Genomic DNA, 14,896 nt, shown 5'->3' with positions numbered 1-14,896 from the left:
GTGACTTGGGGAGTATTCTCAAGTCTGGTCCACATCCCACTGATTGCTCCTGAGCAGCGGCAACCCAGCCCATGCCCGCAGCTCACCGGCCCCTGGAGGGTAAGTAGGCTTCCAGGAGGTCTCTTCTCAGCCATCTCTTTCCTGGTTCTGTTAAACTTCTGGCTGGTCTGCCATTTTGGTTTACGCTGCTAGTATGGAGCTACCCACCCCCTCTGAGCTGCTCACCACCAAGATCTCTATTGCTTTTGACAATCCTCTTAGGCAGATTTCTCTATCCTTGATCTCAAATAAAGTCAGATCCTCGTGCAGAGCTGTTGAACTGTTCAGAGCCTGCCTCTTCCCCATGGGGGCCGGACAGTGTCCAGCTTCTCCAGGAGTAACACTCCTCTACAGGTAGGTGCTGGGAGAAAAGGACTGAGAGCCCCTGCCCCTCTCAGATGCCAATTTTAAACTTCCACCCTATGAGCAGGCTGGAGCAGGAGCAACCGAAGCCCCAGGATTCTCGAACCGTCACACCTGGGGCAGAACCCTAGACCGGTGAGGGCCCTTGCCTTTTGGGTTGTGCTTGCCCAGGTAGGTCAGTAGGAGTAGAGCTGCTGTCCCATGAAGCGGGAGCAGGGGTGAGATGGGATTAGGCTGGGGCTCAAATGCCACAGACTCTCTCTATTTTTAACATGTAGTTGACTTTATTGAATGAATGTTTCTCTATTTGCTGTATGTCTTAGACACACACACACACACACACACACACACACACACACACACGTTACACATACACACACACGTTTCACTGGGAAGAGACTCAGTGGAGCTCTGCACTCCGCCTTCCAAAAGTCTCATGCAATCAATTCTTTGGGCCTTAGCTGGGCTGCTTGGAGTCTGGTCCACACATCTGTGGTTCAGTTCTTGGCCACTGAGATTGGTAGGGATTTCATACAAAGAGCTTGGGTTTCTCTTTTCTAGAATTCTCTCTTTCCACAGGCTCTTTAATCCCAAACTATGGCCTCTGGTTCTTCAGTAGGACTGCAGGTTTCTCAACAGTTTTAGTTACTCTGTTGGCCTGTCCTTGGATAAAAGCCATAAAAATGGGACATGTACCCTGTTCTCTCTTCAGGCTTCCACTCCCCTCCAAAGTCTTCCTGCTTTGGGTCATGTTCCAGTATTTTCAAAGTAAAAAAAAATATTTTTTCCAGAGTGGCTGTTATTTGAGGGAGGACTAGTCTAAAATAGGTATTTACTAGAAGTGAAACTACCCTAACCATAAATTTTTAAGTTGGGTAACTTACAGTTGGAAACAGCTAGTGAATCTATAGTTTTAATGAGGAACAGGTAAGATGTTCCACAATGAAATTGAAAAAACTTTTTCCTATTTTGGGTAGGGAGGAATTTTGCAATTTTTATTTCAAAAAGCACATTTGCAAGAATGCTCTCACTTTTATATTATGAAGTAAGTGGAAGGCAGTAGAACCACTAAGAAGGGGTGGAATTACTCTTTTTAAGTAAAGCCTCAAGCTGACTTTAAGGCCACAAGGCCTGTTTCAGACACTATCAAATGTTTCTCACAGACACTAACACTCATATTACGAACCTGACTTCACATATGCTTAGCATACATGGGACTTGATTTCTGCCAGCTTTTTCTGTTGCCTAGAGTATCATTTTATCATATTACATTGTCTTAGAAAACTAAGGACAATTATCCTTTGTTCATTCTAAAAAGAGAAAATTGCAGAGCCCTATCTAATCCGTCACTCAGTGCCTTCCAGCTGTAAACTCTTCTCAGAGATGATTCCCAGGCCGCTGTCGACTGGCAGCTCAGAGGGTCACCTCATAGCACTGCATGTCTCTTTACTTTCTTTCTTTACTTTTCGGAAATGCTCACTGAAGGCTTCCTGTAAACCCTAAATTGCTGGGGTGTTATGAATATACAAATGGACAGATGTCATCTCTGGCCTTGAGATGCATCTGTCCTGCAACCCTTCACTTTGTGGGCGAGAAGGTAGGTTAGTGTAAGACACAGATCCACTGACCACAGAGAAGCCCTGAGCTCTGGCAAGGAAGGCTCCCCAAGACCCTCCACTCTCATGCGCTTATGTCCTGCAGCTTATGTGACGGCATCAAGTGCAGAGCATTAAATTCCAAGAGAAAGAGTCTGGGACAGGGCAACAAAGAGCAGGTGCTGACTGAGGCTCCCTTTGGAATAAAAGGCCTGATGCAGTCTCAGTTACCATTCTGACCAGTCAGAGCCTGCTCTTCACACCATGACCCGTGGCCCATGCAACAGCGTGTTTTTTATGTGGTAATGTTTAACCATTAACCATTACATCACACACTGCACTTCTCAGAGGGCTTGTTCTGGATAACTTTATTATAAGCCATATAATCTTGCTTGAGGCCTTACATGACTGGAAGTTACAAAGCTGTAAATACCAACTCTTCATTACTTTATGTGGCTCGGAACACTTTGAAGTTCGTGACATGCTAACTCCCTTGAACAATTAAATAGGCTGTGAGGGAAAGTATATTTATGAAGATATCATTCAAAAGGGCTTTTACCCTTGGATTTGCCTGCCTTGATTACAAAAATTCAAAACTACCTTCCCCGCTGGGGTTACATGAGGGTTTTCTCCTTCCCTAGGGCTGCACTCGCGCAGGGGACTGGAAGGGTGCATTCACTAACCAGCCCGCCTCGAGAAGCCCTGGGGAGCCTCCACCAGGGCGTGGGGAGGCTGAGGCCTCGCTGAGGAAGCGAATCTAGCAGCCGCAGGGCCCTCAGATGTCCTCGCTGCAGTCAGGGCACAGGATGTCACCCCGCTCCGTGAGGAAACCGCGCCCCACCAGCGACAGCGAGCACTTGGTGCAGTTGAAGCAGTGCTTGTGCCACTGACGCTCCTCGAAAGAGATATACTTGGTGCCGCCGAGGCCTGTCAACAGGAGTGGCAAGAAGTGAGGAGAGCGCGGTGGGACTGGGTGGGGCAGGCACCCTGCAAGGTTCTGGTCCAGAGTGTTGGGGGATGTGTCCCCCGGGCGGGGTGTGGCCTTGGCTGCAGGTGGTGGGGCCCAGGCCCGATCCAACACCAGACAGAGCCCCGCCCCCATCGCACCCTGTGCAGAGCCCCGCGCCCATCACCCGTCCCCATCGGACACTGTGCAGGGCCTCGCGGAGCTCACGGGGCCGCAGAACAGACCAAGCTGGCTCCAACCCCGGATGACAAAGGCTGTAGAGCCTACATGTGCATCTGTTTCCCCCACTAGAACTGAACTCTGTGAGACAGGGAGCTGATTTTTCTTATTCCTCATGTCTGGGGCTCAGATTTTCTGTGATTTAGTTAAGGAAGCACCAAAGGGGGCTTAGAAGATGGAAATGCTAATGTTCTCTGGACTGGCCAGGAAAAGCATCACAAATAAAATGAGACACAGGTGGGGGAGGAGGGGATGGGTATTCCTGCAGAGAGAACATCAGGATTAGGTACAGAGGCTACAGGTGCTGAGAATTGGCTGAGAGAGGCTCAGCGAGGCCGCTGGCAGGTGGGGACTGTGGGTGGGAAAGCAAGCCAGCTTATACGCCGGCGGGTAGCGGCGCCCACTCCCCGGGGAGTTCCACGAGGCACTCACCACTGATGGGGTGTGTGCACCCAGCACACCTTTTGGCGTACAGGTTGCAGAAGCAGTTCAGGCAGTAGGCTAGCTCCTCTCGGGACGTGAATCGCTGCCCGGACAGTGGTTGTTTGCAGGCCGTGCACACGAAGCACTCCCGGTGCCAGGGCTGCTCCCGGTAGGTGACCCCCCCAGCGGTGATGGGCTGCAGGAGGTGAGAGGAGCAGGGTCAGGTCCTGAGGCAGAGCCACCTGCCCGGAACACGCCCTCAGGCTCAGCTATTGTCACTGGAATGCTGCAAAATGCTCATCCAGAAAACACCCACTTTTTGTTAAAAGTCACTGGGAAACTGCTTCCTAGGCTGTAGTCACCTCTTTATTACCCTTCCACATGCTTTCAGTCCCTAGCGGTGACCTGGTGTCTGGTTCATGTCAGGTCCTAGGATGCCTGCCCTCTGCCCTAGGTACATCTTAAGTGGAAGCACTTCTGGCAGCGTCAGCTTTCTGAGGCAGGGAGGATGAGGGCAAAGATCGGAGGCTCAGGTTTGAATCCTAACCTCACTTCTTTCCAATCCTGTGCCTGTGGGCAGGTCACATGTAAAGATCTCTCCATACATCTGGTGGTAACCCTGCACCGCCTATAACTGCCATGCAGTTTCCTGTGGCATAGAAGGAAGAGGTTTAAGGACACCCTCAGAGGCTGGGCCTGCTGAGCTGCTGTGCAGCAGGGTGGTGTGGGGAGAGCGGGCCCACAGCCTGCCCTCTCACCGAGCCTTGCAGTCCTAGAGCATTGGTGAGCAGCCAGATGGAGAGCTGGCCATCAGTATTGTTTTACCTAGCATTTTTCTTCTCCAGCTGTTGCTTTTTATAGTCATTTAAATAAATGAATAAGGGGCAGAAGTGAGCAAGCTGTCAGAGGAGTCTGGTGGGGTCCCAGCCTGACTGTGGCTGTGGAGGATGGAGGGGCAGCACCACTATTCCTGTTATTGTGTCTTAGCTGCTGTATCATCCAGTGTCCCCTTCAACCCTTACATAGTTTCCATTTTACAGGTGAGTAAGCTGAGACCCAGGGAAATGAAGTGAGCTGCCTGAGAGGTCGTACCCAGTAAATGACAAAGCAAGACTGGAGTTCAGCACTTCCTCCAGGCCTGTGTTCTTTTCATTAAACTATAAACCACGAATGATGTTCCTATAGATTCCCTCCCCTAGGAACGGAATTATGCAAAATACGTTGGGTCACAAGGTATCCTCGTGGACGTAGCAGGTGTGTATATGAAGGCTGCTTCCTCTGGAATGTACTCCTTGGTCCTCCCTCCGTCCCCCACCCCACCCCACATCACCCGGCTAACTCAGTTGTGTGTCTGCATGTATGCTCCTTTCTAAGAGAATCCTCCCCTACCACCCCCCTCTCCCACACCCCAGACCGGCTCAGGGCCTTGCGGTGGACGCTGTTAAGGCTCTGCTCTCCAAAGCACACTTGTAGATAAGCACTTGAATGTTTGGCACTGGAGTGTCTTTTCCACCATGGCACCCTGGGGTGTCTAATCACGGTGGGAGGAATGGAAGTTTCTGGCATGAATGCTTTCATGGGTATGAATGAACACACCCACAAAGATGTGCTTCCTAGTAGGATGCCTTCACTGCTGCAACTGAATAGGACCAGAAGAAGGGGAAGGAGACAGAAGAATCTTGTATCTTGATAAGAAAAACAGAGTGAACAAAGAAGGATCCTGATATAAACCCAGGACTGAGAGCTCTGAGTACCAAGGGACACATCATAGGTAAACGGCATAATCATAAGGGGAAATAGGAAGACATGGAATTTAAAATAGTAAAAAAAAGTAATGAAAACAAGGTAGAAGGAAAGGAGAGAAGGGCTGATGGGGAATTAGCGATACTCTGCCCTTTGGAAGGGTATAGGCAAAGCAGGGCATTCTAGCCAAGGCCCCAGGTCCAGGGAGCAGCAGCAGGCTCCCACAGGTGACACGGGAGCCAGCATGAGGCAGAGGACAGCCTGAAGTGAGCTAGTCCGCTGGCACTGCCCAAAGTGAGCCAGGAAAGGTGCTGTCCAAGAGGCTGGCACAGGCCCAGTGGCACCGAGACCTGTGAGTGAGAGGGCCCGCACTGCCGGGGTGGCCGGGTAGGTGAGAGCTTCCACAGGGCTGGGGGCCTCTCCTTTCTCTAACCTGAGAGACGCACATCACCCTCTGGACAGGTGTAACAAATGATCTGTCCCCTCCGCACGGGCAGACTTTTCCCTTTACTCTTCTCCCTCCCTCGTCTTTCCCATCTGCCCCCCGTGGCTTTAGGTTAGTGCAGGTTTTTTGCCCCCTTGAGGAGAGCAGCGTAACAGAGGCAGCTCTGGAGTAGTGCTTCCTCCTCCTCTTTAATGTGGAGTCATCAACATGACAGGTACTTGGAAACGGTTAGGATAATGGAGTTTTATCTCAGATCACAGCTGTGCTCTGCTGAAGACGGGAGCACAGATCCGGTGGATGAAGAAGAACATGAGGTTATGGAATGCGAGGGAGAGCTGGCATTCATGGCCACGGAGGTGACCCACCGGGATGTGCGGGCCCACAGGGCAGGGAGGTACCTTTTTACACTGGACGCACTGCAGGGCGTACTGTTTCTCATAGCAGGGCACACAGAAATTCTGGTTGTCCTTAGGGATGAAGCTCTTGGTCCCGATTGGCTGCTGGCAGCGATGGCAGACGAAGCAGGTCTCATGCCAGCTGCTGCCTTTATACTCCATCTTGCGGGTGCCTGTCGTGAGGGTTGAGGAGGAAAAGAAGAAAAGAACAGAGTGTTGCAAAAGCCTGGCTTGGGCTCCCAGCAATCTGCACTGAGAACTTGCTGCTGTCTAGTGTTGTGGCCGGACCAGGTCACGTTAGTCCTGAGAGGCTCACCTCTAAATGGGAGCATTTTTATTTTGGAGAGGACAGAGTTGTCTTTTGGTTCACTGCTATACACCCAGCTCTGAGAACAATTTATATATTCAGTATTTATTCATTGAACAGGGGGTTTTGAATATTAAGTGAAAATGCATTTGATTTTCTTCCTCAGCCTTCCAAAAATTCCAGAGAAATCTGGCATAGCTCAGACTGATCTTTATGGAGTGTAAATCTGGGGGTATGGGGACCTGTGCTCAGTGGGAGAGAAATGGGCCTGGTGTAAGTGAACCTAGAGTCTAAAGCCTGATTCATCACTCTCTCTATGAACTGGCTGTAAACCAAGCCGCCACACCCTTACAGGTTTTCTGCACTGCACTGAGCGCTATTGTTAAAATCCATGTTACCAGTACACCCCATTTAGTAAGTTTCCCGTTTCCTCTTAAATAACTATTATCATTTGCAATATTTACACCATTTCTTCAAATAGAGTGAGAGGTCCTGGAAAAATGAAACACTTTTGGGTTCACCCCTGAACCACCACCACCAAGCTTGATTCATAGCAAATGTTCAATATGTGTTGATTGGTGTTTTCCATACTTTACCAAAAAAAAAAATTGTGTGTATTTATAGAAAGACGGTTCCAGATGGGTATTATGCAGGTACCCTCTGTATGCAGCAGAAGTAAAGGATGTGGGGGGAAAGGGGGTCAATGGTTGAAGAGATAGAAAGCGTTTCCAAACGCAGGGCCAGCCCAGAGGCAGCGTGTACGTACGACCCCCCAGGCCAAATTGGGACTGCTGCCTGTTTCATGGCTTAAGTTTTATTGGAGCGCAGCCACACCCTTTCTTTGGCTTCCATTACCTGTGACCTCTTTTGCACTCCAACAGCCAAACTGGGGAGTGGTGAGAGAAGCTTGAGGGCTGCAAAGACCAAAACGTTTATCTGGCTCTTTCTGGAAATATTTTGCCAACCCCTGGGCTCACTCAAAGGATGGGCACTGAGGATGGACACACAGGGTATGAAGGTGAATTAGGGGGAGGGCAGGGGCCGCGGTGGCAGCTGAAGTGATGTAGGCAGCATACTGTCGGCATCTACCGACTTTTCCTCAGCTGTGAGTCCAATAATACGGTCGAAGTGACAGGCTAAGTGACCAGCTTAGCTGGTTGGAAGATTGGTAGGGACATGACCCTCTCAAGAAATTAGGATACGTGTACAGAATCATTACATGATTATCTTACTAGATGCCATTTGGGGGTTACTTTCTGCTGTACTCCAAGATGGGACACTGGGGCACCCCCTCCCGTAGCGTGTATAAAGTCCTCAGGGTGTGTGTGTACTTGTGAGGTGTGTGTAGATGTAGGGTGTGTGAGGGGTGATTCATGGGTAGGCACACAGTGACCTTCAAGGTTGTGGAACTCAACCTCGGGGTGATGAGCCCTAAAACAAAGACAATACCACTAAGCAACTGAATTTCGGGTGAAAATGGGGAAGCATTTTGGTGTAGTTCTAAATGGTTTTCTTGGTCTCCAGGGGTTTATTTTCCCATGTATACCTTTGTCAGTGGCTTTTTAAATATCTGACCTTCCTGCTGATCAAGCAGCCCAGACACCAAACGGTTTTGTCAATGAAAATAGGGCAATTGTGATGATCAGTGAAGATCACAGAAGTGCATTCCTAGTGTTCTGAAGTAAGTCTTATATCAAACCCAGTGCTCAGGATTCCTACAGGAATCCCCTGGCACTTCCAGACCAAGGTGGGTGGTGGGTACACATCTTGAGAAGCACCAGGTACTGCAGTGGGGTCCCCACAGCCCTGTGTGCTGCAGTCATTGTGAAACATTGCCAGCAGGTGGCAGCCAAGTCCCTTCTAACAATCCGCTGCCTAGAGCAATTCTCCCCCAGACGGGAACTACGTGAGGGTACTTTTCCTGATTCAAATAATAAAGGAGGGACCAGAACCCTGGTGAAGGATTAGTGACAGCGTGAGGCTGTGAAGAGGATGCAGTGTGTCTGCAGGAACGTCTGCAGACAGGGCTCGGCATCCGGTAGGTGAGATCCAGTGAACCTAGCTGATGGTTTGTGGTAGCTCTAGTTCCCTGGCTGCCTGGAGAAACTGACATTTGTAGGGTAGGAGCCAATGGCTGAGTTTCCATTTAGTGTATGTCTCTTGTCCTATATAGCTAAAGTCACTGCTGATCTGTACTCCTCTTCAGCTGATTTGGTTGTAGCACTTTAAAAACCAGCAAAGCAGAGCAGTAGGTGCCATCCATGATCGGTGTTCACCATCTTCTTTTGCACACGCCAAACTTTCTCCAGACGCTTTGCCTCTGGTGCCCAGTCTATCTCCTCCACGGAAGTGCCCTCTCCTGACTTCCCTGTCCACTGAAACTCAGCTCCTCCTTCAAGACTGCTCAGGTGTGATACCCCCAAAGTCCCTTTCCTGAGTCCTCTGCTCTGGGCTCCTACCTCCCTCAAAGCAGGTATCAGCCAGGTTCTAAAAACCCTAACAACAGATGGCAGGGAGTTGCACATCAGAGAGGCAGAGGAAGGTGCACTTTCAGAGACTGCTCCATGCCCACCTCCCCAGCTCATTAAAATCATGGAGTGTTCTGGAAATCTCAAATATTTTGAGAAAATTTCACATCCTGGTCTAAGATCTATTGTCTCCACCTAAATGCCAGGTATTTAACATTTTGCTTCCCAGTCCTGCTTCTCCTTGTTTCCCATGTACCTGGCCCACTACTTGCTGGCAGGACAGCATCAGCTGGGTGTTCCTGTGGCTGATGGGTTCCTGGAGGGCTGGGTCCAAATATGCTCATTGCTCCAGACCTTGGGTGTGGAGCCTGACTCTCCGCTGCCTCTTCACATGCTCAGTACCTCCCTAGCTTGCGCATCACTGTCAGAAGCCACTGCCCCAGAAAGGCCAGTCTGAAGTGGCCCCCTGCATCCTCGGTCCCTGCACCTTGCTCCTCTGTTCGCCAGTGTGGCTCTGGCTGCTGTCCTCTTGTGGGAGCTTCCCAGCGCATGTCGTCCCCACTGGTGGCGGGGAACAAGGAATGAAGCAAATACCTGCCAGCTTGTGGAGTGGAAGTAAACGTTGAGCCACGCTGTTTCCTGAACCCATGGACAATAGCAAGTGAGACTTCCTCAGTGCAGGGAAGACCCTCACCACTCCCTGCCTGTGTCCCCCAACTCCACAGAGGCCACAGAGGAAGGGGTGGTCACTGCCCCCGTCAGAGTCCACCTCAGGCCCTGCCAGGGGCTCAGTGTGCACATGGCCACTATTGGCTGCAGTTTTGGCATCTGCAAAACACGTGTCAGGCCCTCAAGCTTGGGGGTGTGCAGGATAAACAGGGTCCTGTAGGCAGCAGAGGGCCTGCACATGCATCTGCTTAGAGGGCAGTGATTGTGGTTGTGTTGTTCAGATTATTATGCAACACTTTTCACCATGGAGCACGAAATCTAAAACATTGTACCACCACTGCCCCTATGGTCTGACGGATGAGACTGGTGAACAGTGACTGCTCAAATGCTCAGCACAGCTCAGCTGACGTGTTCAATTGTTATTTGTTATCTAATTACAAGTTTCTTTCTCTTCCCAGTGAACAACATGAGAAACGGACGGTGTGCTGGTTAAAGTTTATGTGTCAGTTTGTCTAGGCAGTGGCGCCCAGCTGTCTGTCTGGCTGTCAGTCTAACGTTGCTGTGAAGGTATTTTGTAGATATGATTCACAGTTCAACCTGTAGACGTAGTATAGCAGATTATCCTCCACAGTATGGAGGTCCCGTGTAATTGGCTGAAGGTCTTAAGGGCAAAGACTGAAGTTTCCCCAGGTGGAAGGAATTCTTCTGACTACAACCGAAATCCATCCAGTTTCCAGCCTGCTGCCCTGTGGACTTCAGACTCCAGATGATATAAACTCTGCCCTGAGTCTCCAGCCTGCAGATCTGCCTGTGGGTTTCAGACTGGCGGGACTGCTCCCCCAGCCCAGTCACCAGAGCCAATTCTGTAAAATAAATCTCCACCCTATATGTATATCCTATTGATTTTTTTCCTGGAGAACCCTGATTAACACAGAAGGTCAAGCCAGATGGAAAATTCAAGGCCCAGGAAACATGTCTGTATCCTTTATCATGGTTGGTGCTTAGGATTAAAGCCTTGAACCAGCCCTGGACTGAGACTGCAGAACGATATCCCAGAATCGCTGCCAGACAAGCTTCAGAGACTTGGGTCTTGTCCTCGACCTCGTTGGTGGGGGTGGGGGTGGGGGTGGAAATGAAGTCTCACAAGGGGCAACGGCCAAAGGAAAGTCAGAGCACAAACAGCAAGGCCATAAACGAACACCTGCGTCTCTAACTTTCCCTGAGAACATGGAGTTCAGGGAAGGAGGGCAGGACAGACTGGCAGGGGGAGGTGGGGCAAATCAGAGTGGCCACAGTCACGCAGCAAGGCCGCCCCAGGCCTGGCCCTGCACCCAGCACTTGCCCTTCACCACGCCATTTAACTGGAGCTGCTCCCACACCGCTAGTTTGCACGCCTACCCGTGAGGTTGTGAATGCCCAGGATCACAAAGGTTATCCCCAGGGTTCCCTGCTGTCCATCTTCAGAACCAACCGCCATTACTGAGGTGGAGGGGAGGCAGGGATCGTTTACTTTCCATCCCATCCACTTTTCTCTCTGTCCAGCCGAGACGGCAGTTCCAGGCCCTGCAGGAAGAGCACCAGCAGGGACCCAATCCCAGGAGAAGTGGCAGGGCTGCAGGGTTTGCTAACACGAGGGCCGAGCCCTGCTGAGAAAGAGCCAGCCAGCCAACAAACCGCCAACAGGTGACCACAGAGGACAGAAAGAAGGTCCCGAGGCCCCCTGGGCTGCAGGAGAAGCTGGGGTGAACCTGAAAGTCCAGCAAGAGGACTTGAGGAAGTCTGCTGAGAGTCTGGAATGGACCCTGCCTTGGGCTCTTGTCATGGAAACATACTAAAGATGTCACGTGTGTCTTTCAGTTAATTTGTGGTTCTCATGGTTCCAGGGCTGCTGACGTGTATCTGCGTGTGACTTCTGGGGGGAGAGGCCTGCGGCTCAGCCCAGCTTCCCCAGGCTTTAGTGTTCAGCCCCACTGTCTCCACCTCTGGGGACCTCACCAGGTGTCAGCAGCCTTCACCTAGTGGTGTAGGAGGCTCCCTGCCTGAGGTTTCCACCCTGTGGTCCCCACAGTGCAGCAGCTCCTCCTGCCTTAACCCGTCCCAGCAGAGCTGTGGTGACATGGGCTTGGGCATCTGTCCCGCGTCATAGGGTGTAAAAGTTACTTTTAAGATGTACTAATCAGAGAAATGTAGCAGCAATAAGAAACCATCTTACTGAAGGCCTAACTATCCCCTTGCCTTCTTAAAAATTATTTCTGATCCAAAATATCCTCCTAAAATAACACTTCCCACATGTCAGTTTCTTGCTCAAAACTCCAAAGTATCTCTCCATTGCTTAAAACAAAGAAACCCAAAAATAATACAAAAACTCTAGAGCCTGGCAATCAGTCTTCCACTAAATAGCCAAGAATGTGACTCGGAATTATCTCTGTAGATTTCATTCTTTTTACATGTCAATGTGAATCCAGCTACTGCACAACAAGTCCAGCAGGCAACACTAGCTTTTAAAAATTAACATTCCATCTATTGTAACAAACTCAAAACCCTCAACTTAAGTTCATCTCACCCATAAATACTATGGCATTCATGACTATAGTGAATTTTAAAAATCACTTTTAAGGGGCCTTTGTGTTTGGCTCCGTTTACAGTGGCCTGACCTCCTTTGGAACTACAGTTGAAAATTTTATACCTTTGGCATACCTTTCGTCAACTAACCAAAGCTCAAGTTAAGTGACTGTTGCTGAAGTGAGTTAAAGTTATAAATATGAAGAATCATTAGATATCATAAATGTCAAAACATTTTGTGAATTAAAAGCATTTCAATTTAAAATCCCAAGTGTAAATCACATATTTAGTTGCACGCTTTCAGTAAGAATCATAAGATTAATTTTCTCTACAGACCAATTCTTTTTAAGGTTCACACATACTTCATCAGATCATTTAACACAGCATTGTCACTATGGGTTAGATCCCTTTACTCTTGCTGCCCTTGGTTCTGAACCTTCCTGGGATGGAAGGGGGCCCACCTAACAGAGCCATCTCCCAAGCAGTCTGAGGGCTCCCACCCAGCTGTCTCGTTTTCTTGGTGGCTAGAAGCCCCACCTGGCCTGCTCCTCCTGTGGCCTGCCTGGCTTCCAGTGCCTCTGGTGGGAGGCCTGAGTCCTGGGCCCTAGTTTCCTGTTACATTTCTTGAGCCCCCTGTCCACCCCCTGGTAAGGCAGTCTGTGTAGCCAGCTGGTTAGCTGACCCACTGACTGGCTTCCAGAGTCTGGTTACTGCTTCATCCCATCATTCTGTCCGTGGGATGAAGGATGCTGCTCGCTAAAGATGCTCCTTGGACAGAGTTCTCTCCTGTTAACGTGCATTTCTCGTAGGGATGCCAGATACAGTCTCCAGTGGGACTGACCCTAAAACATTACCTGGAACTCAGATTTAACTGGGGCTCCACATGTTTATTTGCTAAATCTGGCAAACCCGTCCCCCTTTACTGGTGTGGAGGATAACAGCTGACAAGATGCTTGTGAACGAGCCACAGGTCATGTCTATGCCTTTCTCAGCTGGATAGGGTTCAAATATTAGGCTCTTGCTCCCATTTCTGTGTCCTGTATTTCAAAATTCCACATGCTTTTGTTCACTGATTTTTTAAAATAAAAGACTCTTCTTTCTCAGAAAAAAAAAACCAAACCAAAGTAATCTCCCCCAAAAATGAGGGACACAGTCCCCTGCACCCCCACCAACAGATATGTTGCCTTATTACTCTCCTTAGCTGTTGAGCCATGGTGGTCCCATCTGGGTCTGTTTAGAACATGATGTTGGTTTGTTTGGGACATAACCTCCACGAGGGCAGCAGACTGGGCTGCCTCTGGGCCCACGGCTCTCTAGGAGCAGCAGGGTCCTAGCCCAGCACCTGGTCCGCGGGAGGGCATAGGCATTGTTTGCTGAAAAACCCGAATGAGCACAAATTCAGCAAGTAAAAGGGAAGAAAGCAGAAGGCAGGAGACCATGCATTCCTAACCTGGCATGATGGTCTTCATGCATTCCTGGCACTTGGATGAGTACTCATGGGAGTAGCAGTCCGTGCAGAGCAGCTGGTCCTCCTTGGCGGCGAAGGGCTTGTCCACCAGCGAGCTCTTGCACTGCGAGCAGTGGAAACAGGCCTCATGCCAGTGTCGGTCCTTGTAGGACAAGTCCTGCAGACCCAGATCACATTAGACAGTGAGAGGAGGGTGGGAGGGGCCGCGGGGCTCTGCCTGAGTTGCAGCAGAAGGGGCGTGGTGCAGATCTGGGTGGCAGACAGGGAGCAAGGTGGCTGAGGCCAGCAAGCATCTTGTGCCAGGGCCACCTGGCAGGAGCAATAAGGGGAGGCTACTTTTCTCTTGCTGCATGTTGGAGCAACTGTTTGGTGAGAGATATGTGTGCGTGTATGAGAAACATGATGTGAAAAACAAATGGATTTATTTCCATTAGGTATTGTCTGCAAGAAAGAACAGGAAACAAAAACCTGAAATTCCTCAATAGGTCTTTGGCATACGGTAAGAGACAACAGACTGCACAGTGCCTAGGTTATGGGCTGCTTAGCAACACAATCCTGCAGGGCAGCAGGACCACAGGGCTCACTGGCCAGAGGCAGAAGCCCTGGGTATGGGGAAATTCAGAGGAGCCCAGAGGCCAGGCCTTGGTTTAACCTGGTGGATGGTGAGTGGATTGGGAGAACTGCTCCTGGAGGTACCAGCAGCGTGTCGAAGACGCGTGGACAGCAGTGGGCTGGGCAGGGGGTTGGAGGGGGAATTCTGGGCAGAGAAAGAGCATGAGCACAGACAAAGTGTGAAACAGATGGGGTGTTGGGCTCAAGGGACCAGTCAGGGCTGGAGGCCACACCAGGAGGGTTCTTCCACGTCTGCATGGAGTTTAAGTTTAATCTAAAGGCAGTGGAGGCAGATGGTCTATTTATGGGGAGCAAAATGCTAAGACTGTGTGTGACAAATGGCTAAGCACATGGTGGGGGCCGTCTGCTGGACACACCAACAGATGGGAGAGGCATTAAGGCAAAACCCACACTTTTTAGCAAAGGGTGAAAAAGAGAAACAAACTCTGGAGAGAAAACTGCTGACAATAAGCTACCCTTGACACCGCCTGAGGATTAACGAGCAATCTTTCTACACTTGCCTTTTTAAATAGCACATGGCAGTTTGAAAGTGCCAATTCCAACTTAAAATGACTTCTTTATATCCAGTTTTATCTTAGATGGAATTATTTTTCTATTGCT

At 50.0% G+C, this 14,896-nt stretch overlaps 1 protein-coding gene and 1 pseudogene across 6 annotated transcripts in view; one reads left to right on the top strand and one right to left on the bottom strand.

The window, feature by feature from the left end:
* The window catches only part of LOC118930166 (protein CREG2-like), a 31,702-nt pseudogene extending 26,975 nt beyond the window's left edge, over positions 1-4,727 (top strand).
* Positions 2,349-14,896, bottom strand: part of FHL2 (four and a half LIM domains 2) — a 71,046-nt gene continuing 58,498 nt past the window's right edge. For all 6 annotated transcript variants that reach the window (XM_036921072.2, XM_036921024.2, XM_036921053.2 and 3 more), the window contains 4 exons: positions 13,646-13,820; positions 6,193-6,362; positions 3,616-3,802; positions 2,349-2,924 (listed from right to left, as the gene is read on the bottom strand). In XM_036921072.2, coding sequence (XP_036776967.2) covers positions 2,773-2,924; positions 3,616-3,802; positions 6,193-6,362; positions 13,646-13,820 — 684 coding nt within the window. In that variant the 3' untranslated portion in view covers positions 2,349-2,772. The remainder of the gene's footprint in view (positions 2,925-3,615; positions 3,803-6,192; positions 6,363-13,645; positions 13,821-14,896) is intronic.

The sequence above is a fragment of the Manis pentadactyla genome, chromosome 2, assembly GCF_030020395.1.
Source record: "Manis pentadactyla isolate mManPen7 chromosome 2, mManPen7.hap1, whole genome shotgun sequence".
NCBI lineage: Eukaryota > Metazoa > Chordata > Mammalia > Pholidota > Manidae > Manis > Manis pentadactyla.
This window is presented reverse-complemented; position numbering and strand designations above follow the sequence as displayed.